The 26,702-nt window shown below is 37.3% G+C and overlaps 1 protein-coding gene across 16 annotated transcripts in view; it reads right to left on the minus strand.

Moving 5' to 3' along the window:
• The window catches only part of GABRA2 (gamma-aminobutyric acid type A receptor subunit alpha2), a 179,232-nt gene that overhangs the window by 34,633 nt on the left and 117,897 nt on the right, over positions 1 to 26,702 (minus strand). For 6 of the 16 annotated variants that reach the window (XM_038555991.1, XM_038555990.1, XM_038555989.1 and 3 more), the window contains one exon: positions 23,348 to 24,413. In XM_038555991.1, the coding sequence (XP_038411919.1) occupies positions 24,117 to 24,413 (297 nt within the window). In that variant the 3' untranslated portion in view covers positions 23,348 to 24,116. The other 10 variants (XR_005368987.1, XM_038555997.1, XM_038555999.1 and 7 more) reach the window with 8 other exon arrangements.

Here is a 26,702-nt window from a genome sequence, read left to right on the forward strand (position 1 = left end):
AAATAGCATAATAGCATAGTTCATTAGCATCGCCAAGTGATTTAAATTGGATAGGCTATGAGCATAATTTCAGACCCTTGAAAGTGTGCAAAGAAAGATCATAAATTGTAATATATGATTGTGGGAGTTTAATTTCATTCTGAGTAGAATTAGGATTTTTGAAACAGATGTAAGCTTTAACCTCCTTGTTATTTTCATCAGAGAGAAATCGAAAAAAAAACGTATTAGTATAATATATAGATCATGAAGAATTACCGACTTAGAGAATTTATTAAAGGCACGATTTAAAATAAGCTGCGGAACTCACAGGCATCCATAGGCTATTAATCTCAGACACATTGAACAGAGCCTAAGAGATAGACTGTCAGACCCAAAATGAATATACTTTATTCAATACACATCATTCTCTACTCTTTAAATGTAATAATTTCTTCCATTTAAAGTTCTAATGAAGCTTAAATACAAAAACTAACGCTGGGAAATATAAAAATGATTCATGGGATGAGAAGAATAAGAATAATTCACAGGTAAAATGGTGTCTCGGAGGGTTTTCAACAGGCAGGGATGAAAAGGAAGATGAAGTGCATGCCAGGGAAAATGGAAATACATACAAAATCACAACAAAGGAATACATACAACCCACTGGGAGGTCAGGAAATTCCCCACTGCAGGTAGGAGATAAAGTGCTTGAAGGAAAGGACAAAGAAAAATATGGTCTGTAATTTAGGAGACGGTCCTATCAAGAAGGACTCTGTTTAGTTTGAATTTTATCCTTGTGTATTGGTTAGCTATGAAATGGTATCCCGCCATGACCAGATCTGGATTTTGGAAGCAACTCTACTGGGGAGATGGAAGATGAACAAGAATGGAGAGAGGCAAGGTAAGGAAGTCATTCAAGAGGACAAGGGAAGGAGATGGAGGCTAAGGGAAGACAGTAGCATTGAGATAAAGAGGAAAGATCCAAGGGACACTTCAGAGAAGAAGCAACAATGTATTTTTTTTCAACTGGACACAACAACTGTTGAGGAACCGAGGATGAAAGTAGAAACAAACACAAAAACAGAGCCCACAGTGACTATAAGGGTTCTCTTTTGGCCCCGATGGTCACTGAGATGGTCAATACCTAAGATCCCTTTCTGAGTGGATGGTTGGTTCTACCTGACACTCACATGGTGATAGTTGTGAGAATTCACACATGAAAGTGTTAATACATTTCTACAGAAGTTTTCAGATACTGCTCTCTTTAAAATTCCTTCCTCAGAGAAAACAAAATGAAAAGCAAACAAATAAAAACCAATAAAACTCATTGGGCAAATAAGGTGAATACAAAAATCACTTCGTGTTTGTGAGAAAACCCTGGCAGTCGATTGTATGTTGCTCAGGCAAATCTATTTTGGTCAGTTGAGATGCTTACTATAAATATATAGCTATATATTTGTGAAAAATGATTTGTGCAGCACCTACCAAAGGAAACCTAGCTCAATAACATTAGTTACTATTGATAGGAACTGAACTTTGCAGAAAGGAAGAGAAAATAAGAGAATTTGAAAAGGAAATAAAGAAATGGTTAAATCTGGATTCTGGTAGGCTGTAAGGGGAGGCTGATAAGAATGAAGCCCTCTTGAGGTGTCTGGGTGGCTCAATCAGTTAAGCATCTGACTCTTTTTTTTAAAGAAAAGATTTTATTTATTTATTTATTTATTTATTTATTTATTTATTTATTTATTTATGAGAGACAGAGAGAGAGAGCAGGAGCAGAGAGAGGGAGGAGCCAACTCCCTGCTGGGCAGAGAGCCTGACACAAGGCCGGATCCCAGGACTCTGAGATCATGACCTGAGACAAAGGCAGATGCTTAACCAATGCCCCAAGCATTTGACTCAGGTCATGATCTCAGGGTCGTGGAATCGAGCTCCACGTTGGGCTCCACTCTCAGCACAGAGTCTGCTTGTGCCTCTTCCTCTGCGTGCTCCTATCCCTGCTCGTGCTCTCTCTATATATAAAGTTAAAAAAAAAAAATTATGAATGAAGACCTCTCCATCTCTCTCCACCAAGGGGTCCTGAGAGCAGAATCAGAAGCTGACCCAAGGCCAAGTTGCCTAAGGAATTCATTCCCAAGCTGGAGCCTGGAAATCAGAATCTGTTGACAGCCACCCACCTGATGATGGAAGATAATTCCGAAAACCTCTGAATGTGTAGATATGGTCATTTCGACCAGGGTCATGGCACACTGGGCCAACTTTAGCCCATGATCAAGGAGCACTGGAGATGAACAGATGGAGATTTTCCTGTGAGTAAGGTCAGTATAGGTCGCATTACCTCTGTTCCACATGGTTCTGATTTGTGGAATCCAACACACTTCTCTACTTTTTTTTAAATTAAAGATTAACACATTGATACACAGTTAAAATTTAAAAATTCAAACTATCACAATGAGAAGGTCTAACAGTAACCTGTTGTGACGCTCCATTAGGGCATTTTTGCTAACTACAAAGATAATGGAAACTTTATTTAACAACAAAACATGGATCATTTATGCAAGTCTGTCCCCTAAAAGTAGACACACAATGATTCTGTCTTCTACCATTGGTAGATCCCCTAAAATAGAAAGTCCACTACCATACACACTAATTAATACTAATGCTATATATTAATATTAACACTATTTGTTCTTTTTTTTTTTAGATGTTTTATTTATTTTATTCATGAGAGACACAGAGAGGCAGAGGGATTCAATCCCAGGACCCTGGGATCACAACCTGAGCCAAAAGCAGATACACAACCACTGATCCACCCAGGTGCCCCTATTTGTTCTTTATAACAAATTTTCCTATAGTTAATTGGGAATTAGGCAACAGAAATGGCACTTGTACACTGCACCATGGAAAACTTAATTCCCAAAACTTAGTGTTTGGATGAAGAGAGGAAGATCTGTGGTGACAGTACCTTTGGGTGACTGGATTTAGAATAATAGTAATAAGCACAAGAATGTCGATGATTTCTAACATTGATGGAACAGTACAATCTTTATATACTGGGCACTGTATATTATCTCATTCAGAGACTCTATGATAATAAATACAAACAGCATTAACTGTATGGAGGAAATATAACAAGGAAGTAACAGTGTTATGGTTGAACTAGAGCAGCAAGTTATGACCTGAAGAAAAATAAATGTGTGACTTTGTTCTTCCTAATAGTGTGATAGAGAGGTGCGGGATACAGGCTTTCCTCCAAAAAAGACTCTCAGGAGTCCACCTGTGACCTGAGTGATTTTACCTCTACCTAATATCTGATTCAGAAATAAGACATTGTCAACAGATCGCTGGCAACTCTTCTCTTGGTGACAGACTCACAAGCAATAAAAATGTGGAGGGGATGTATAGAATCCGAATCATCGCGATGCTCATCTGTAACAAGAACAAGAAAAGCTATTATGCAAGCAAGAACGTTCCTCCTCCATGTGTCTCAACACATCATCACACTACAGACCGACCTAAACGAGAAGCCAGATGCCGACGAAAAATGAGCTCGGTGCATAAGTAAGCAGAACGAAGGAATGTGAAAGATTGAATATTAGTTTAAATTAAGCTTACGGTGCCTGATGCAACCATCTGGCAATAGGGATGATTTTTCAAGGACCAGGATATTCTGATGTGTTCGCCAAGTCTCCTTGTCCTCTGGTAGAGCTCAGCTGGGCACTGCAGACGTTTGCTTCTGAGGGTCTTTGTCCACCGGGCTTCTGTGGCTGCTCAGAACGCTTACATTTCAGATTTTCTGTTTTGAAATGTTGAAACTGGTAATGAGGTTAGAGCCTGGCCCATAAGACCTGGAAGATAGTTTGTCACCTACACGTGAATGTGAAACTTCTTTTTTTGACTTTTGTGTTCACCCCTCCAAGGGCTGATTTAATCCTTTGATTTTCTGTACTTTGAGATGTTAGGGAGCCTTCCTAATCGAGTCCCTAAATTCTTGAGTTGTGGACAAGATTCTGATTCTAAAATATGCCATTAAGTCAATTTTCTGATGAGCAAAAGGTCTTCCCATGGAAATGTTCAGGGTGCCATATGCGAGTTCGCTATGCAACCCCTAGAATAGCCCAAGAATAATCATTGGAACCACCTCAGAAGTGAGGACGCACGCAGCCGTGATCTGCTTGCTCAGAAGCTCAGCAAGACAAATCCCATTTTTCTTGACTTTCAGTCTGCAATTGTTATCCCATAAATAACTTCTCTTCCTTCGTACATTAGCTTTAAATATGCATACCCACTCATCCCATTATTCGTAACCTGCGTGAACAGCTGGATTCATTACAGAAACAGAACTTCCTCTTTCTTCTACAGAGAAGGAGATGAGGGAATAATTTAAAACGTTTACAACCACGAGGAGGCAAATAGGCAGGATGTGGATGCCTTTCCTGGCGTTTTGCTCTACGAGCTACTTGTTTCCCAGGGGCCAGAGCGCCCTGCGCTTCTTAATGAAGCCCAAGTGTTCTCTGTTGCTTGCCCTATAATTTTCTGGACAGAGTGAGCTGTTGTGTGTGCCAAGAGAGAACTACACACTTCATTATCTTTTCAATTGGCCTGAAAATTATTTGTTTAAAAATCTTTCCCACTGCCTCTTTCAGAAGTGTTTGCAAAAGTGATTGTTATAGATTTGCCTCTAATCACAATTTCAGAGTTGCCTCACATTCATTCTCTCCTATAATTCAGTAGGCAACTGAACTTGAAGTCTAAAATCCACCTGTCTTCCATGGCTTTGTATCTTTCCCAAGAGTTGCCCCGTCGTTATTCATCGGTATTTTGGTTCACAAACTGCTCTCTTTTCATGCATTCAATCATTCACTTTTCATTCCCATGAGAGCGCTTCACAGCGCATCTTCCGAAGGACAGATTGTACCATGCTCTTAATTTCTCCCTTCACTACCCACAAAATTATCACATAACAGCCCCGGAAATTTATCCAGTGCAGCACTTCATTGCTGATGTCATTTTAGCTTGAGGAATGCTATAATTTTAGGGTATTTTTCCGCCACATTTGCCTAGTGTACATTTCTAAAGCATTTCATCATTTAGTTCTCTAAACGTTTCTACAATTTCAAGAGCCTTATAGAGAGAGATTCAATTATGCTCTGTACATAGACAATAACATTTAAAAAATATTCTGACTTAGACCCCTCAATCCCTTTATTCTAGATCTATATAACTAACTGCTAATGAACAGGGGTGCCTGGGTGGCTCCGATGGTTAGGCATCTGTCTTTGGCTCAGGTCATGACCTCAGGGTCCCAAATTGAGCCCTGGGTCCAGCTCCCTGCTCAGTGGGGAATCTGCTTCTCCTCCCCTCCCTGTGCTCCTTGCCCCTGCTTATGCTCTCTTTCTTTCTCTCTCTCTCTCTCAAATACATAAAATCTTTAAAAATAAAAAAATAACTGCTGGGGCAGCCGGGGTGGCTCAGCGGTTTAGCGCTGCCTTTGGCCCAGGGTGTAATCCTGGGGTCTCAGGATTGAGTCCCACATCGGGCTTCCTGCTTCTCTCTCCGCCTGTGTCTCTGCCTCTCCCTCTGTGTCTCTCATGAATAAATAAATAAAATTTTAAAAAAATAACTGCTAGTGAACAAGCCAATTTGAAATACTGTTGATTTCTGACATTATCATATTTTAATGTCTGATACATAATTTTTTTCTTACCAAATAGATTCTACTTCCCACAAGCATCCTTTTCCTAGTCTTCCTGCAATATAGCAGATATAAGTTCTACCTTCCTTAAAGAATTGGCCCCCATCATCTCAAATCATTTTCTTTTTCATACTGGTTTGTAGTCATGAGCTCAAAAGGTAGTTCCCAACCCATCTCTACCTACATTAGAATTAGCAGGAAGGCATCAGAAAATGAGATCTATGTGAAGTCCTTTTTCTGCTGTTGACTAGCTTTCAATTAAAAAACAACAACAACAAACAAACAAAAACCAAAAAAGATCTGTCTGCATATAATTGTGATTTTTGGAATGTTGTGGTTGATTTGGAGCAGAGCTAACTTATACCACGTTTGAAATCAATGTCTTATGAATAATTTGGTGCAGTAGTTCCTAACATCCCATACATCAGCCTCTAAGGAGCCAGGCTAGCTAGCATCTTCATTTTTCAGACTCTTGTACTGCTAGAGATCTAGATTTGATCTAGATTCAGCTGAACAGATAAACTCACACAAGATTTGAAAAGTGAAAGTCAGAAGAATGAAGGGCATCTCCTGTTTTGTTTGTTCTTGGGAAGCACAGTCTGGAGGACTTGGAAGTTTCTCCATCAACATTAGCCATAGCTCACAGCTCTTCTAACGCCATAGGAGTTGGATGCAGGGCACAGGCTTTTTCCCAATTTGGATTGTGGATAACAGCATTCTTCTGCATCTGGGCCTAATAGCAGTTGCTTGGTTATGATGTTTAATTGTGGCAGCAGTGTTGGTTCTGGCCCCCGTGGCTTCTTGATTATAGAAGAAATACTAGTTTTCTTGGTAGCTGATCTACAGCACATCTTTGGGAAACTTGCCTAACCTAGACCTTTCTGCAGTTCCTATCCTATAGGAAATCCGTTTTTATTTTTTGGGCTCTGCATCTTTACAATGATAAGATAACTGGTGGCGAGAGGACTTTGAAAAAATAGACTCTTAAGGAAATGAGAATTTGGAGTTGGTTGAGTGACCTGGTTCACTTTTAAGAAGGCAGTGTTCTGGGCACCTGGGCGGCTCAGATGGCTAAGCATCTGTCCTTCTGCTCAGGTCATGATCCCAGGACCCTGGGATTGAGCCCCACGGGGGCTCTCTGCTCAGCAAGGAGTCTGCTGTCTGCTTCTCCCTCTCCCTCTGCTGCTCCCCTTGCTTGATACATGCATGGTCTCTCTCTCTCTCTGTCAAATAAATAAATATAAACTTAAAAAAGAAAAACAAAACAGTGTTCTTACTAATGTGAGTTGGGCCATGAGTAGTCTATGACGTGCAGTGGTAAAGGGGCTACTTGAATTCTGAGTGGTAGTAGTTTTTCTGCATTGGTTGAAGTCATAGACTTCGGAGAATTATGACCTATGTTTGAAATCAGATGCTACAATATATTAATATACTAACAGTGCAATATTTGCCCAGTTATTTATCTGCTTCGATTTCCTCTTCTGTATAATAGTACTAACTTGTGGCCCTGTTATCAAACTAAATAAAATAATATTATTAAAGTACACGGAAAGATGCCCGGCAGGAGGGTTTTTCTTATTGTTGCTTCAAGTATCATCATTGCTATTGTTACTATTACTGTCGTGGTGGTTGTATTTTGTCAAGAACCGTGAAGTCTTGTTCACAAGTTAACTAGCCATGATTTCTGAATTTTCTGGTGGAAGACATGAGACTCCTGGCTCAGAGGCAGAAGGCAGTTTTTTACTCAAAGCGGTAACAATAGCCAGTATATCATCATGTAAGCATCCATTTCCTGAGTCCATTTCCTACAGAGCAATAAAAAGAGATTCAGGAGACACGTGTACACACAATGGGTTTTACCACAAGAGAGGAATTTCCAGTTCAGGGAATCTAATTTGGGGGGGGAGGATGAGGAATAAGCTTGACTTTCGCCCTAGAGAGAGACATTACCTTTATCATACTTGCTGTAAACAACTTGACTGTGACTGTCTCTATCTTCCAAGGCTGTTTACTATACAAACATGTCTGAAAAGATAATTTGAAACAAAGGCAGCCAGTGCCCTTGCAGATGTGCAGAAATGTGAAAGGCCTGTGGAGAATTGGTTCAAAATGATCTTCCCCTTGCTTCTAATACGGTCTTGGCTTCTGGTGAATTTTTCCACTAGTCTGTACCCCTTCATTGAGTCCTCTGATAAATCTGATAGAAGCTTAGATTATATCTGTTCACTTTATCTCATATAGCATTTCACTAAGCCTATTAGCAATGCTACTTTGAGAAACAGGATGAAGCACACGTGTAGTATTGACCTGTAGTCTTCCAGGTTCTCAAACCCAACCAGTTGAGTAAATCTTATAAAATTATCAGGGCCCATCTTAGGAAGACAGGAAATTTCCTAAGTTTTTGTATTAACCTTTACTCTTGTCCTTTGGTATTAATCCGTGTAGAACAGGCTGTATTAACAATTGCCTACTCTGCCCTGACCCTCAAGGAGGAAGTCTGAGGACTAGTCTCATATCCCTACCTACCCCAGCCAGTGAGTTGAGGGTGACCTGAATGTTTTTATGGGTCAAGGTGGTGTCATTGATCACTTCAGATAAAGTGAGGAAACAAATGTCCTACTACCTTTTCTAGTTGAGTGACTTTCATTATAGGGATAAACTGCCCTCAGGATGCATATAAATAATGAGTCGGTTATCTCTCCAGGAAACCCCCTTGAATAATGAAGGATAACCTCATTTTGGAAAGAGTTCTGTAGTCTGAAGGCTAAATGATCTACTGGCAACGTTTCCTTAAACACCTGAAGGTCTCTAAAGTGCAATTTGCTATGTTTTAAAGAGAAAGCAGGTTCATGCCTAGTTTCCATGCAAGAATTGTAGTCGTGGAGCACACAGGATTCCCTGGGGGAAAAGTATTATCTGCAATTGTCAGATATCTCCAGCTGGGACCTATATTATTCGAGAGGGGCACAAGATGCCAGTGCCTCTAATGTGGTTGAGAACAAAGTAAACATGAAATGACTAGGAGAAAAGTTATAATTATGAAGCATAGCTTCATCGTCATTTGGAAAACAATGAACAGAAGTATTTATTCATAATTTCTCTTGCCTTATTATATATATTTTTTCTTTCCTACTTTCTGTTTCTCTCCTCCTTTTGTCCATATTTCACATGGCCTATAGTTGTGGAGATAGGCTTTATACAGTTATGAATGTCAACATAGAATTATGACTGTACTAATGAAAGACTGAGACTGAGCACCTCCCAAAGAAAAAATTCAAAGTCTACTATTTTTTTTTTCCTTTTGGAGAGTTCTTGAAGGCACTTTTTGCTGTTCAGTATTGGCTTCATTGTGCTTTGTATGAGTTTATTGTTATTTGTAGGTTTTTAAAAAATTCTGTAAATTTAAATATGAGAAGGGTGCTTGTAGAAATAGAATAGCCAAAGCAAGCTAGTAGTAGAGTGATTTCCTATATTTTGGAAGTTTTGTTTTCTTTTTTTTAAGATTTTATTTATTTATTCATGAGAGACGAGAGAGAGAGACAGAGACAGAGACACAGGCAGAAGGAGATGCAGGCTCCATGCAGGGAGCCCGATGTGGGACTCGATCCCGGGTCTCTAGGATCACACCCTGGACCAAAGGCAGGTGCTAAACCACTGAGCCACCCAGGGATCCCTATTTTGGAAGTTTGAAAGCTAAATATTACATAACACAAGTCCTGGATGATTTATATATGACCAATCAGATGCAATTCTGTGAGATTTGGCCAATTGATGCAAGATGAAGACTGTGCTTCTCTCTCAGCTGTTTCTGTGGGCAAGCAGAATCAATCATGGTGGTTGATTTTATTATGGTGGCAGCAATATCACACATCCCAGTGACTAACCTGATAGATGTTAAGAGGACACAGAATAAGAATTTAGCTGGTAAAACTTGTATGTAGTGCAAGGTGGTCCTGGACCAAACAATATCATCCTAGCTTCCTGATTAGCAATCTTCTTGATTGTGGCAGTGGTGGTTTGGATCTTGAATAATTTCTTACTCATAGAAGAGATAACAGCCTTGTTGCCCTGGTCCTCCAGTGTAGATATTGACTTTTTTTTTTTTTTTCTGAAAATTCATCCCCTATTTTATTAGCCTTCCTAACAATTCCATAGGCAATTTGAAAACTTTGTAGTAAGTCAGTTCCTGCTTAAAATACCTAGGTAGACTGTTTTCTGCAACTGAGGTAGGATTAATATAGTGCCACAGGTTTACTTTGAGAAATACTTCTTTATATTTTTATTTATGAAGTATGCACCTTTACTGCCCTATAAATTGTGACCAGAGCTCACATGAGCATACTCATGTTCTTAGAGTTTTTTTTTCCTAAAATTATATTCAATAGTTCTGATTTCTTCAAACCTAAAATCAAAATCAGTTCCTTTAGACTTTATGTCTTTGAGTACTTGTCTCCTCTCGGCACTGAATTTTTAGTTTCATATTTCAGTGTTTATGGTGATACTTGCAGTTTTTCCATGAGCAGCTAATTACAAATGAAGTGTGTGTTTTTTTTTAATAGCAAATACTAACACGATGGCCCCAGCTGCATCCTGACGTATGTAATCTGAAGATGTCTTCTAGGCGCTTATCTCTTTAATAAGATGAGTCTGCTTTGTTATTCAATTGAATAATAGAAGGCACAACTCTCACAATGAATGATTCAAGATTGAATGTTTCGGCATCATCAAGATGAAGTCACTTCCCTTTGAGCCTTTCTTTTTTTTTTTTTAAAGATTTTATTTATTTATTCATGAAAGACACAGAGAGAGGCAGAGACACAGGCAGAGGGAGGAGCAGGCGCCATGCTGGGAGCCCAGTGCGGGACTCGATCCCAGGACCCTGGGGGTCATGACCTGAGCCGAAGGCGGGTGCCTTAACTGCTGAGCCACCCAGGTGTTCCCCTTTGAGTTTTCAAGTAAAACCTGGCTGAAGTCAATTGTCAGAGTTTCTTTTTAGGGACTTATTTGGTCCAGAAATCTGTTCACATTTATTGATCATTTAATATCTACAAAGAACTGAAGTCTGCAATAGAGCATTGGAAAAACAATGTAAGCAGAAGGTCATCTTAAAATGGTGACATTCACTTACCCATGCTGTTTCATAGGACTGCGACCACATGCAGAAAATGAAGCAAACGACACTCTTAAGGGCAAGGACCTGAGGGCAACCCATTGAGCTAGCTTCCTTGAGAACCTTCTAGTCCTCTGCCACAGATCAGAGTTTCAGCCTGGAGGTTCCCCATGGGCTAACACGATTTTTGTGAAATATTATTGAATATGTAAATTATCTATATTTACATTAACTCCTCTTGAAAATTTTATAATGACTGTAAGTTAATGCAAAGACCAGGGAATTTTAAATTCAAAATATTAAAAATGTGTTTTTTGTTTGTTTGTTTTTTAATGCAAGTCATGAAGCCTTAGCTCAAAAGAAACTATCCAGAATGTAGCACAGGGAGTTAAAGATGCGGAAAACCAAAAAGAGAGGCTAAGGAACATGAAACATACAATGACAAGACTTAACATATATCTAAGGAACATTCCAGAAAGGGTTGGGGGAGAGAACAGAAGAGAAAGAAGGGTTTTGAAAGATACAGTGACTGAAAATTTTCCAGCCCTGATCAAAGAAACAACCCACAGATTCAAAGAATTTCACTGAATTTCAATCACTTTTGGCAGAAGATGGCCATGATCCTTGCCATTAAGGTTACTACAGATTAATGCGGAAAACAAATATTAAGTGTGGGCAACACAGCAGGCCACTGATACGAATGGGGCCGTGCAAACAAGCACAGGTTTTCCACAAAGGTGACTGTGTTTCATGCACAGTCCAGGTCAGTGGAGGGCCATGGAAACAGCAAGAGCTTCATGCAAAAACGGGACCCCTCCCCTCCAATGCAGCTTCTATTTGTGAAATAGCTGAGAAATGCAAACACTAAATGACTCAAAGCCTCTTTGCCCAATATAAGTTTAAGAAGTGTTAAGTTTAAGAAATGTTATAGAAGTGTGTCTCTGCCTTGCTCAAATAAAATAATAAATTATAAATTATGATCTAGTATTTCAGCCCAGTATTTAAAATACTGACTGGGGCTCAGCTCAGTATCATAGAAACCGTAATTACGTGCGCTTACTAATGACGTATGCTTACCAAGTCATTAATAGTGATACCCTGGAGAAACCAAGCTCCATTCTTCTGAGCGGAAAGTGAAATGATAAAATCATTCCTTCAGAAATTAGCACTGTACTGCTGTGAAACTTGCTAACCAAATAACTCACATATATATTAAATGTGAGATGTGGCCACTAGTCCTGCATCAAAATTTCCCAAATGATAGAAAAGCACCCCAACTAATGATGTTTGAATAAAGCAGCAGCAAAACACCACATGCACAATTAACCATAGCATTCAATATCAGAAAAATGGCCAATTCTAGTGTTTGAATAAAGGGAAGACCAGGTCTTCAATTCCTGATTGCCACTTCCCAAATTCCAAGAGTAATTATTTTGTCGCTGTCTTCTGCTACTAAAATAAAATTGTATTCTCAAAATCTGATTTCATCTTACCTATTTTATGTAATGTTAGTGTTCTCCAGCTTGCATTATGAGGGGTAATGAAGACAATGAAAGTTTTCTAGTTCCTTCTGGTTCATCAATAGGGACTGTATTTCCTTCACTTACAACAGGTGTTCCAATTCCACTCCGCTCATCTCGTCCCCTCGTTTGGGCTCTGTTCATGCAGCTGGGACATGTTGTTTGTGGTTGCTCTATACTATTCCTTGCCTGAATAATTTGTTTGATATTAAGCTCTAGTCTCTATCTAGTCCTGGAAACAGGGAAGGCAAAAATCCTAATTCCATGGAGAGCGCTTTGATATCTCAGTCTCTTTCTTTCTGAATCCTCTAAAGCAAAGATGACATAAAAGTTTTGTCTTCTTGGGATCCCTGGGTGGCACAGCGGTTTGGAGCCTGCCTTTGGCCCAGGGCGTGATCCTGGAGACCCCGGATCGAATCCCAAGTCGGGCTCCCAGTGCATGAAGCCTGCCTCTCCCTCTGCCTATGTCTCTGTCTCTCTCTCTCTCTCTGTATGACTATCACAAATAAATAAATTAAATAAATTAAACAAACAGAAAAAAAAGTTTTGTCTTCTTATATATGGAATAAAAAATAATTTCATTAAAAAACTGAATTCATAGTAGCAGAGTAGAATGGGGGTTAATTAGAGCCTGGGATGTGGTGGAAAAACGGGGATTAAAATATAGAGCAGTGGTTGCCAGGGGCTAACAGGAAGGGGGCTTGTGGGGAATAATGGTTTAATGGGTATGGAGTTTCAATTCTGCAAGATGAAAGGAGTTCTGGAGATGATGGTGGCGATGTTTGCACAACAGTATGAATATACTTAATACCACTAAACTGTACACTTAAGATGGTTAAGGTAGTACATATGTTATATATATTTACCACAAAAAAAATTGGAAAAAAAAACACCTATGGAACCTCTTCTACATCGTGTGATGAAAACATCATTCTTTTTCACTTTTTTTTCCAACAAGAAGAATTTTTTTCTATCAGACTGTATTTCCTAATAAATTTCTTTGGTGATGAAAAACATTTGTCTTCTAGGAGGACCCCACTTCTACATCAGGACCCACTTACCTGAGTCACCAGTCACCTCCATTCGTCTTGAGGGGCAATGCTGATAAGGGCAGTGGTCATAAAGAAGATGACTTCTCACCCCAGTGTAAACTAAGCACACGTTAACTTTGACAGTGGAGATGTCTACGGCAAAATCGATGAAAGTCCTGTGTTCTCTGCTCTCCTCCATGCTCATTATATTTTTAGGTTACATAGATGATGCAGACATATGCACCTTAACATCTCAGTTACAAATTTTAGCATCCGTAAGTAGTTGATTTGTATCGAATGGAAAATATAATGGGATATATAAGCACTGGGAACACTAGTCTTTTAATTGTCCTTTTTTTAATGTATTTTTAAATGTTTTCATTAATGGAGTCTTCCATTAATGAAAGTATAAAAGTCTTCCAAAGTATAAAAAAGTATATTATTTGAGTGTAATAGCCAGTATTTGAGGTGTATGCTGAACCTTTGCCCCTCTTCAACACTGCCTTCTCCCCGCAGAGAGGGTTGGGCTCAGCAGCTGTGTTTATCTTTTTTACTTTATTTTTTTAAAGATCTTATTTATTTGGCAGAAAAAGAGAAAGAGAGAGCAAGTGCACAAGCAGGGGAAGCTGCAGAGGGAGAGGGAGAAACAGACCCCTTGCTGAGCAAGGACTCTGGGATCATGACCTGAGCCAAAGATAGACGCTCAACCCACTGAGCCACCCACGTGCCCCTCTTTTTTACTTTAGATGATAGAGCTGATTGAACCAAAATGCTCTGATCAGACTAGTTATTGTACTAAGAAATTTGAATGGAGCTCCACAGGCACTGAGTAGTTACTCTAACACATCTGTAAAGCCCGTAACCCAGTCCTACCTTCCCTGACTTCGGAGGCTTCAATGGTCACTCTGAGCCACCATCTATCCTTCTGCTGTGTTCCTTCTGTGTTCAGGGTAGCTGGAGGCTGCTCTTGCTCTTGGGCAAAGGAGTCATGGCAAAGATGCTGACTCAAGAAGCAGCCCTAACTTTCCGTAAAGTACTGGAACTTCAACACAACCTAGAGCTACCTGGAGGAGCTAAAATGTTCATTATCATTCCCGGCTAGGATACTGGAACATCCAAAAGAGGAATGTAATGATCAATAGTAGGTAAAGTTTAAAACAAGAGAAAGAATAAGAGAATGATGAACACTTCCTCCCCAGGTACAGACCCTGTTGTCTGGCACGAAGTGGAGTTTGACATAAGCCTTGGGGTGACCCCTACACACGCCCATCGTGAAGTCTTCCTGTAAAGCCCAGGGGGCAGGCGTGATGACTTTCAAAGACTGAGCAGTTCTTTCATTTTTACATTTATCTGAGATTTCATGAGCATTTTAGTTTGGAAGGAGAGCTAGCTTTTAAACAGTTAAGTGTACAAGCAATTCAAAACGGATATTTTTCAGTTATTAGTTTAGATGTTTTTACGTTTCCAGAGGTGAAGGCAGAATTTAGAAATTCTTTGAAAGACTATTTTTATTGATTCATGGAGGAAATGTATAAGATTTTAAACCATTAAAATGGAATAAACTGTTCCACAGGAGTGAATTTTCCAGGTAAATGGACACCAATTAATCAAAGCTTCCAAATGTGCATTAGAGAAAGGTTAACATTTTAAAAAATATTCATTTTTTTCATTTCTTAAACCAAGAACCTGGGATAAAATCAACATTTTCTCAAGGGGCAATCAAGGGATGTAATGCTATTTTTACCACTTGCTTCTAGTGGTTCCACTTTTCTAGTTTTCTGTCTATATCAGAAAACCTTCAAGAGTTAGTATTGACCCCAGACCTGAGAATATAAGCCTTTTTCCATGTGGCAGTGTAACAATCTTCAGGGACTACTATTATTTGAGTCTTATTGCTTTCTCAGCAGTTTTCTGGGTTTTACATTTTAAAGATGGGACAAAACTCCTAACTCCAGAGAAAGCCCTTTGAAACCTCACTTGCTTCTTTCCTGAATTCTTGAGAGCAAAGGTGACATAAATGCTTCCATTGATGGCATGCTTTCATCTACATGAATTTGACGGAGCCTGGACTCTAAATTGGTGCTGGGGAAACTGGCTGAATACTGTTGAAGAACGTAGCATTTTGCTGGCTATAATTTTACTGAGATGTGATCGTGGGGCATCTCAGGGTAAATACCCTCGATATTTAAATTGAGTGCACTTTCCCTCAATTTAAGTAAATTAAATAGCAGCAAAAACATGTTCATCTAAATAATTTTTTAAAGACTTAATTCAAAACCATAGGCTGAAAATGACATTTGTCATGTACACACATTCATATTGTTCATAATTAACCACAGGGTACAAATTATAGGGTGTTAAATTAAGAGTAAGAATAATTCTAATCAATTGCTTATTATATTTCAAGAATGAATACTGTTATGTAAAGTTTGATATTGTCACTTAAATTCACTAGATTATATGAAAAATTAACCTGTAACATTCATTTCACTTTATGGTCGTTTCTTTTTTCTTTACTAATATAGATAAATTAAAAGCTTTTGGACAAGCTGTGTAGGACCAATGTTTTTGTTTATTTGTTTTTTGAAAACTCAGGTGAGAGGTGCTTGGGTGGCTTGGTTGGTTAAGCTACTGACTCTTGATTTCAGCTCAGGTTATGGGGTGAGGGTTGTAAGATCTAACCCTGGGTCTGGCTCCATGCTGGGTGGGGAACCTGCTTCAGATTCTCTCTCTCTCTCTCTCTCCCTCCCTCCCTCCCTCTCCCTTTGCCCTTCCACCTCCCCATTCTAAAAGGAAAGCAAAAAACAAAAACAAGTCCTCAGGTGATTTTAAAATGTGGGTAGACTTGAGAAATATTACATGAGAACTTACCATGTTGATAAAAATTGCTTTGCTATCATATCCTTTTTACTTTTAAAAGTATTGCATTTCAGTGATACTTGCAATAATAATTGAATAGGTCATTTAAATAATATTGCATTAAATTAAGAGAATAAGAAAGCTGCAAGATTCCCCATTTTACAAACAGAATGATGAACTTGAGTCTATCTAACAAAAAAAGTTATTTATTTTATTGAATGCTGTCATGTAAATGTGAACTTTTATGATAGAAGGTAGTCAATTTTCTGGGTGAACTTATATTTTCCACAGCACCACTTTCTTGACGTGTTAAAGGAATCCACATTAGCAATTCATGAACCCCCCCGCCCTAAAATTTCAGGGTAGGTTTATACTTTCCTTGTCACCTTATAGCTTTTTATTTTAAAAAGAAATATGGAAATTAACAACATTTAAAATTGCTATTACAAAATACCACTGTTATATCCCAATATAAAAAAATCACATTTACAATAAATTTAATTCTTGTAAGCAAACATGTATGAATGACCAGAGTACAAAGAACACAATTTTCAGATCAAATATATTTAAATTAATTTTAATAAATACAAAAAGATAATGTTTAGCATTAATTTGCATGTGATTGCTTAGGTTTTTGTTTTTTGTTTTTTTGTTTTGTTTTGTTTTTTTAGACAGCAAGCATAATGGCACATTCAATAACGGTCAAATTATCTTACATATGTGAAAAATAGTGACTTTTCCCAATTACAACAAGGTCACAAATTACAAATATTATTAGCTCTCGAATGATTTTCTCAAACAAGAAAACCTACCATACAAGTATACTGTCACCCAGAAAATTTCAAATTTCACCTAATGTGAATATTTAAAGTTTAGGGTTGGAGCTGTATCATGCATTCTCTATGCATGTAATTTTTTTATTTATGTGTAGCAGGGGGAAAACACTTCCTTTCTGAGTTTTTTTTTTCTTCTCCAAATTTAGCAACAGATAAGAAGCTTTTGTAAGTTTTCACGCATGTCAACTCTAAAGGGAATATTTCATGAAAGGTCACATTTCTCATTTTACAGCACATCAAAACCTGAATTTGTATCTGCTCAGAAGAAGATGGAGAAAAACAGGATACCAACAAACTTGAAATCAATTATGGAGCAGGCACCTAAGATTAATAAGTAATCAAGGACTTATCCTGGATGGTAAAGTTTAATTCATAAAAATTGTGGCTCGAGGTTCAGTTTCATTTAGGCCATTCTAATCATACATTAGACTTCTTCACATATTATGCAGAGTCTAGAACACAACCAAGTGCTTCAACTACTATGTTAGTATTTTTAAAATAAATAAATGAGAACGAATCTACCAGCCATTATTTCTAAAGTAATTCTGTATCTAAATCCTTTGCTTTCCTAAATCATTTGTTCTCACAAATAAACTTTGTTGGAAAGACTCATATTTATACACTAATATTAAGGCTGGAATTAGCAATGTGATGGTAAAGTAAGTCTTTTAAAACGAAGCATGACAAACTGAAATTTTCACATCAACTGAGCTATTTCAACACTAACAGTCCCAACTCTGACATGAATTTAGGGTCAGTTTAGATTTTTTTCCATTAATAGTAGCTTGCAATAAATGGATGAAATCAATACATAATCCTTTAAGTCCAATGAGTTTAAATGTCATGAAACCAACCAACCATCTAGCAAATAAAACAAAACCTCTCTGACCCCCTAACAAGACTGGAAAAAAAATGGGGGGGGGGGGGAAGAAAAACACAAAATAAAGAATGTGTTTAATCAATTTTAAGCATTTTTATACACTATCATTGCCCATGGTCCAAAAAATAAAAATGTAACATACTCCTAGAAACTAAGTTGTAACCAATGTTTGTGAATAACTAGTTTCACAAAAATGGTTTCTTGGTTGCTGTATGGTTCAGTGTTTGCTTGGTTTGGCATATAGAAAAGCAGATAGTGGACTTTTCAATGGATCGATGATCCCCAAATGGCATGAATATAAATTTGAATTAAAGCAAAGAAAAATACAGCTTTAAAAAAATTTTGTCTAAAATATGTGTTAGACTAGCATGTTGGTGTGCTATATAGAAATTCTAAACTTCCAGAATTTTAAGAATCACACAGTGATTTCCGGTTGTTGTGAGGACTGAACGAGGTACTCTATGTGAAGGGCTTGGAATTTTGACTAGCATGTGATGAGCTCTTGTAAGAAGAAACTCAGAACCATTTCAATTCAAAAAGGTATGAGACTAACCAGTAATGAACACAGATGACTAGGTATTTGCATATGATTAACCAGATATTTAACTTAATGAAACCTTTCACAAACCTCCATTTACAAACTTGGAATTCAAAGATTTTCCTATCCTGCCTTACAAACAGAATTGTGAAATCATTTGAGCCAACCAGAAATACATCAGAAAGATGTTCACAACTTTATAGGAACACTATTTCTAACCATACGTGTGGCTCAAGACTAAATTCCAGTAAGTTTGTTATGGATCTATTGAAAAAAAAAAAACTATGGAGTACGTTAATTGGTAGTTAATAAGAGCTACACTTGAGATTGGATCCAATTAATAAAATAAATTGTTTAGATTTCATAAAATTATCCGAATTTCTCAAAATGTTCTTTCACACCTGAAAATACACACACACACACACACACACACACACTCACATACACACACACACTTCTAATCAAATCTAAGAACTTACTGAGTGTTCTTTGGGACATTACTATAAACTGAAACATCTATGGGTTATCCTTCCCTACTGGCAATAATATTAACTGATGGTATGTATCAGCAACAACATAAAATGATTTAACGTGTGGTATATAATTATGTATATGAGAAAATGTTCTTTATATATATACAGACAAATATAGAATATTTCAACTAAATAAAGTTGAAAACAGTGGTATAAATATGTTGGATGATTAAGAATTTTTAAGAAAAACATGATACAAAATTGTTAGAAGAAATAGATTTTGAGTAATATTTTGATTACCTTTCCTTGTATGCCTTCACATGAACTTCATTTCTCTTAGTTATTTTAATCATGATGCTTACCATGATGGAATCGTAACTGTTAAACATTTCTGCGTACACTTCTGCATGTTTAATTTCTCCCTTTTCTTGGGAGTTAAAAAGGGAAAATGCTTCACTAAGTTTAATTAGCAACAGCCTCATTTTTTTCTAGTGGGCTTTTCTCTTTGATATTTCTTTCCCTGTTTTTGAGGTCTTGAATTAGTTGTTGAATGATGAAAACAGGAGTGATTACACTAACGGAAAACAGTAGTATCTTTTATACAAATGTTGGTTATAAAAGATTATAGATATTAAAAATTTCATTTTGTACTGGATTTCATCTTTTAAAGTATGATTTCAAAAAAGAAAAAAGATCATACTTGTGCACACTGTTATGAGTGATTCTGATACAGTGTCTCTGGTTTCCAAGCATGGATATTAAAAATAACCACAGCCCTCCCCAGTTTAAATGGTACATTTCGATATACTCTGGATTAGTAAGAGGAAAACCCATGGTGCCTATGAGACCTCAATTAAAAGGAATATAAATGCACTACAGAATAGCAATGGGTCAGCTTGATTCCCTGGAAATTCTGTACCTTTTTATATAAATCTTGCCATTTGCAACAACTGGATGGAACTGGAAGGTATTATGCTAATAAGAAAATTAACTCAATCAGAGAAAGACAATTATCATATGATTTCATTCATATGTGGGATTTAAGAAACAAAACAGAGGAGCATAGGGGAAGGGAGGGAAAACTAAAGATGAAAGCAGAGAGGGAGACAAACCATTAGAGACTCTTAATCATAGGAAACAAACTGAGGGTTGCTGTAGGGGAGGGGAGTGGGGGGATGGGGCAACTGCGTGGTGGGGATGAAGGAGGCCATGTGATGTAATGAGCCCTGGGTGTTCTACGCAATTGATGAGTCACTGACCTCTACCTCTGAAACTAATCATACACTATATGTTAATTAATTGAATTTAAATTTTAAAAAAATGAAAATAAATGTACTACAGGGTAGCAATGGATCAGCTTGATTCCCTTGAAATTCTGAATCTTTTATATGAAAAAAAAAATCTTCAAATTGCTTCAAAAATACACAAATGCATGTAGGAATGCCAGAAGACTAACAACAGGGACAACCTATACAGTTTGGTGTTTGGTAAACCTATTCATATTAATAAACCTATTGACATGGTCTCGGATTTCAAGTTGAATAATAAACATTTCAGTGTTTCATTGGCATTGTCTGAGACATCAGGAATGGAGCATTTGAAAAGTCTTAATAGATGCTGAAGAACCATGACTTTGCAAAAGGTGACTTGACTTACTTCCCTTGTCCTCCCATTGAAATGATACCAGGCCACGCCAAAGTACAGTATTCACAGAGCGTTGGCGCCCCTCTAGAATCTATGATACCATAGCAGACAGAGTTCAGTTCCCTAGCCAGGAATATAAAAAGAATCGCATCATAAACACACAAGGGAGATATAACAAAAATATGAGTGAGATAATAGCGTCTGTGTTCTTTTTAAATAAACCGTGAAACATTTAGGAAAAAAAAAAAAAAAGGAAATATCACTGAAGGGATCACTTATCCACACCTGAGATAAATTCGAGAGAGATCCCTGAAGATAGCTAAATAGTAACACTGGCATTTTAAAAATCACTGACGTTTAAAATCACTACTAAATGGTTATATTTGTTCCATTTTTGTTTTAAAAAATAGGAACACAAATAGGAGGAAAAAACAAAGCAGCCACTATCGTAACACACTCATGATCTTATAACTTATTTGAACAACTCTCAGTGCTAAATTAATTCATGTGTTCCATTTAGCCTTTGATCTTAGGTCTTTAGAAAAAGATGGACTTTAATTTTCAACTAAATTCTGTGGGTGTGATATGAATGTTAGTAACATCATCCCCCATGGCATGGACATAGTAGGAGGTAAAAAAATATTTGTTGAATAAATATTAGCTGAATCAGAGCAGCAGCTATACAATAAGGAGACTTTATCTCTGTATATGCACATGTATTTATCTACATTTTGTACATACCATAACTCTTTATGTCAAGATACAACTGCATAAAATAGGCATCATATTATGGGCCAAGGAGACCTCTGTTGGTTTATTAAAAATGTATTTCCTGAAAAGTTGGTCTTATTTTAATAAATTCATGTCACTTTTATTTTGCATCTTCAGACCAGTTTATGGAAGGGAGAATAATTGTAAACACGATGGTTCTTTCTATAATTTAAAATCATTTTCCATGGAGCAGCCTCCCTCTCTCCAGTAAGACCAAAAGCTCCCTTTGATTTATCTAAACTTTAAAAGATTAAGAAGTGCATTAAAAAACACAGCAAAGTGGCAAAATAAGAGAAAATTCTGATCTACATTACCTGAAGATCTGAACTTTAAGGATATTTTTAAGCTCGAATGGGATTTTGGCTATTGAAACTAAAAATAAGAATGACGATAACTTTTCTGGCCAATCTACCATAAATGTTAATAAAACTGGTGCCATCAATGTAGGTGCAGCCCTTTGTCAAAGGTAAAGATGAGTCTTTTCTGTTGTCACACAGAAACTGCTATTTACAACTATTTTTTACATATGTACACACTTATAAATTTGTAATTTATAGTCCGACATTAAGGGGGAAATGTATAAAAAAATAAAAAATAAAAAAGGGGGAAATGCATAACTTATAAGAACAATATTTTTAAAGTGTCTAATAATGCATACCATACAGAGCATTTTTATTGCTTGCCCTCAAAAGCATGGTGCACTTTCTTAGACTCTTGCACACTTTCCTAAACTCTACAGAGGGTCTAGGCTATACTTAAATGTGTAGGAAAATAGGATATGTTCCATTTCAATGTATAAATAAAGTGCACATGTTAAAACTATTTAGATGAGAAAGAAGCTCTAACTGGAAGGGAATTAAAGAAATACATTTATTAGCTCATGTAACAATTTTATTAAGGATTATGGATTACCTTTGGTGAGGGAATTTTTAATGTCGAGGCTGTCTTCACGGCAAATTCTGTTAATAAGATGCATTTTGTGACCTTGGTATTAATACAGTCATGCAAAGCACATAATAGAATCACACTAAAACAAAGAAAATGAAAAAAAATGAAATTTAAACGAGGCAAATGAATAGCAATTTTTGTTGTGATTTTTCTTATTTCCATAAGATACTCCTTTTATTTGATTTTATGAACATACTTATTTATGCACTATACTGAAATACTGTACAAAACTGCAAGAAATGCCACTATTGGACTACTTATGTTTCTACAAAAACACCATCATAAAGGTGTATCTATTAGTAAAAGTCAACTAATAACTGCTAATGTAGATGTGAGTTAAAAGGATTTTGGATTTGCCAAAAATGTTAAATCTAGGCATGAGACACAATTGTTAACCTCTATTAATGCATTTCAGGGGTATAGAGAGTATATTTTAAATATTAAAAGAAAAATGAATTTTGCTCATTAATAATTAGTAGTTATATAAAATTGCAAACTGGTTTCCGATTTAGCTATTTGTGTGTGTGTGTTCTAATTTAGTTAATTAGTGTGTGCGTGTGCGCACACTCGTTTATGTGTGTGCGTGTGAATTAATCCACAATCTGTTGGTGAGGCTTTAAAGTTTCTGTTTAAAAATGTTCAACTCTTACCAAAACCTCTTCTGGTATACAAAGCTGTTGTAAATTTGAGTCAGTTTAATTTAAAGTTGCAATTTACAAAAGCAGATTTACATTAATTCTTATCTGAAAGCACTGCTTCAAGACAGAAAAATGTGCCAACTAACTGCCCTTTCCTTTGTAATTAGTGGCTTCTGAGTCCTGATGACGAGAAGCCTTAAGGCAAAATTTGCAGTAAACAGGAAAGAGGAGAATCGTGTAAGTGCTCATTGATACGCTGGGACACCTAGGAATTCTCACCGGTGGGAGTTTTTGGCACACTTTTCTAATCCAGTATGAACGTTGCTCCACAGCAGCCAAGCTGGATGCTTTGTCCAGTCTCCAGCACCAAGAAAATTTAGCTGATCAATTTCGATACAACACATACCTGGAAAGGGTAAGACACGTTTGTCTTTTTGTTTTTTTATTATTTTTTTAATTTAAGGTAGTTTCCAATGATTAAAATAACCTGTAGGATTTTAATTATCACTCTCAAATAAACTCTGATGCTAAAATGTAATGACCATGACATTCTGATGGTTACTAAATTCTAGGCATAATTAACATCCTGTCAGGAGTGACTCGTAATTATTTGAGCTTGTCATGCGGTAACATGTGCTATAGATGCTACGCGGAGTAATTAAAAGCTGATTTCAGGTCTCTAGTTTTTCTTCTGATGTGTGCTAAGCTTCCAATTACACTAGCAGGGATTCTGAGCACTTAATGAAGGGAATTGATGTCGCAGATACGAGGTTCTGGGACTTGGGAGGACTCGCCTCAGAAGGACAGTGTTAAGTCACGTAAAGGGCAACAGTGGAAAATAGTCCTATTTAAGACCTAACTCAAAAGAGTTCACAAAGTGTGGTATAGGATCCCATCTTCATCACTGTTGGAACAGTAGGAAACAAGTCAGGTCATGTGAAATCCACTTTAAACGAGTTCCCGGGATCAATCTTTCAAAAAGGCAATGGCTCTTTGGGTATGGGGTGCTCTCTGCCTGCGGTGCCACAAGGTAGCAGGTGCGTGTCTCCGTTAGAGGTCTACTGGTGAGCTCGGTGGCTATATACACACTGTACATGTTGGCTCACAAATTAGCAGTTATTAGTCAGACTGTACATAGCAAAACAAACAAGGTTTTATGTCGCTATACATCCCAAAGATAACCTGCGTCTAGATTCAAGGGCTGACCCCTAATACAGGTTCTCTGTTTAAATACGTAGCCCAGTAAACTAGATTAAAGGTACCAAACAAAACTGGGAAAACTATCCTAGACATTCTATCGATTTTGCTAACACTGTTGAAGGTTTTCTTGGCTTCCGCTGGCTTGTTTTCCGGCTTCTTATTGGGTTCTGGCGTGGTTGCGCTCTTGGAGATGGTGGACAGAACTGGGTCTTTTGAAAGATTCGGGGCATAATTGGCAACAGCCACCGCGTAAGCATTGTTCTGTATCATGACAGAGGCTTTTTCTTTTTTCTATTGGAAAATAGAAGAATTAACAGAATGTGGGTTGAGCCTGCTACTTAACGTTTTCCAAACTCCAGTTCAAATTCTGAAGAAAAGTATCTTGATTAAACATCATTATCCACTAGAAAGACGAAATCTAGGAAAATAAAGGAGTCCTAAAACCGTAAGGAAAAGTCCCAGAGTAAAATCAATGATTATCATTGTCCTGGAGAACCATTTTTTGTTGTCATTTACATGAAAAACAAACAATCAAAGCCACGCATTTAATAAAGGACGCAACATTTGGACTCTTACAAGTTATTCAAATATTGGTTGAATGGATGAGGGAATGAATAAAAGAAATGTAGACATATTTTAACAAGAGGAATGACCATCTACAATGCATGACCTCAATTTGCAAATAAAGAAATTTAACTTCTTTAACTAGGTAATAGGATTTCTCTCTTTCATGTCGAATGCTTTACTCATATGGTGGGACAATGACAATGAACAGTTGGCGATGAAATAAGTATTAAAAATACGGGAGAAAGATAAAATACAAACTTCGCTTTTTAGCCTAGCTCATCCGTAACCTGTTTCTCCTCATAATCCCCACCCAGTCTATCTAACTCACAATTATCTCCTGCCTGGACCAAATAACATGTATTGTGCTATCCCAGCTTCATTTGACCTCATCCAATCATTAGACACGCTCCAGCCACAGGGATTTTTTTTTTTTTTTTTTTAAAGACAGAAATGGGATCATGTCATCCCTCAGCTTAAATCTCTTAAATACTATCTCATAGAACTGAGAATAAAATCAATAGTTCTTATCATGGCTTCTTTTCTTTGTGAATTATATACCAGTCCCATGAAATAATTTCTTTTTTTTTTCTTTTTTTTTTTTATGCCTTTGGTCATGCTACTTCCTAGCCTGGAGTGCTCTCCCTCCATCCTCTTTTCATGTCATCAATCCACCTTCATCCTTCGGTCTTGGCTTAGTCTTGGTCCTCAAAAAGGCCTCCCTAACCACTCTATCTAGTACAGTTTTTTTGGCCATCTGCACTCTTCACAGTACTCAGTTTACTTCCATCGTGGCATTTTTCAAACTGTGTAAATCCTTTCTTTAGTTGTGGGATTATCTGATTGACATCTTCCTTTCTCCTTAGAATCTAAAGTCAATAAAGGCTGGTGCTACTTGTATACCATTATAAACTTCCACTTAGCATGATGCCTTCCACCAGGTAGGCACATAATCTGCAGCTGAATTAATGAACCTGAAAATATAAATAGCATTTACCTGCAATGTCTATACTATTATAAAATGTCTTTTTAGTTATCTAAATGCAAACAAAATCGAGCCAGCTATGAATCATTCAAAATAGTGAAGAGTGTAAGTCAACGGATTTAGAGGACCAATTGCCCTAGAACACAATTTTGAATACCAGTTATTTTCAATTAAGAATTCTCAAAATGTTCAGGTAAAATGAGACGATAAAAGGAGCTCTGAAAGTCCCAAGAGGACCTGAACACAAGCCTGGTTTTCCTGTCCTTCACTGTCATCGGGTTTCTCCTCCTCCTCCTCCTTCCCTTGCAGATGAGGCCTTCTTCCTCACCCAGCTGGAGTACAGAAGGAGAGGGGTTGAGGATCTACCATCATGAACACCATGCAACAGCTTTTCTTCTGTAAAGACACGTGTAGTTCCCACGTTAATCCCCAAGTGCATGACCGATAGCCAGATGACAGCTAACACATTTGAGCACTAGATGTGTCAGGCTGAGTGTTTGGCCTGAGAGTGTCATTTGTAAAAACTTCACTATGGGAGAGGAGGTAAATTCGACTATTAACCCCATGTTACAAATCCCAAAATGGAGGCTAAAGAAGTTTCTTGACATAACCCAGTCACTTGCCTATGAAGTGCCTGAAAAAGCACGCAAACTCAGATGTGTGTGACCATCTAAACCTCTGCTCCAAACACCATACTACATGACTTTCTCTTTGAGGAAGGTATCTGAAACCTGGGAATACACTTCGTCTTAAATTTTTCCAGTTGAAGTCTGTATCGCTAGGCCAATCTTCTAAAAAGACTCTATAAACCATTAAGTAAGTATGTAACATACAGTGTTTAGATTATCATTATATCAATTCTACCTAAACATCATTGAAAACATTATCAAATTGCATTTAGAATTTGGACCTTGGAAATGTTCCTGAACCTCTCCCTGCTTCAGCTTCTAGTTAAAAACAAAACAAAACAAAACAAAACAAAAAAAAAAGGAGGTAATTAGACCAAAGCCATAATGAACTGTTGTAAGAAT

This window comes from Canis lupus, chromosome 13 (assembly GCF_011100685.1).
Source record: "Canis lupus familiaris isolate Mischka breed German Shepherd chromosome 13, alternate assembly UU_Cfam_GSD_1.0, whole genome shotgun sequence".
Classification (NCBI taxonomy): Eukaryota; Metazoa; Chordata; class Mammalia; order Carnivora; family Canidae; genus Canis; species Canis lupus.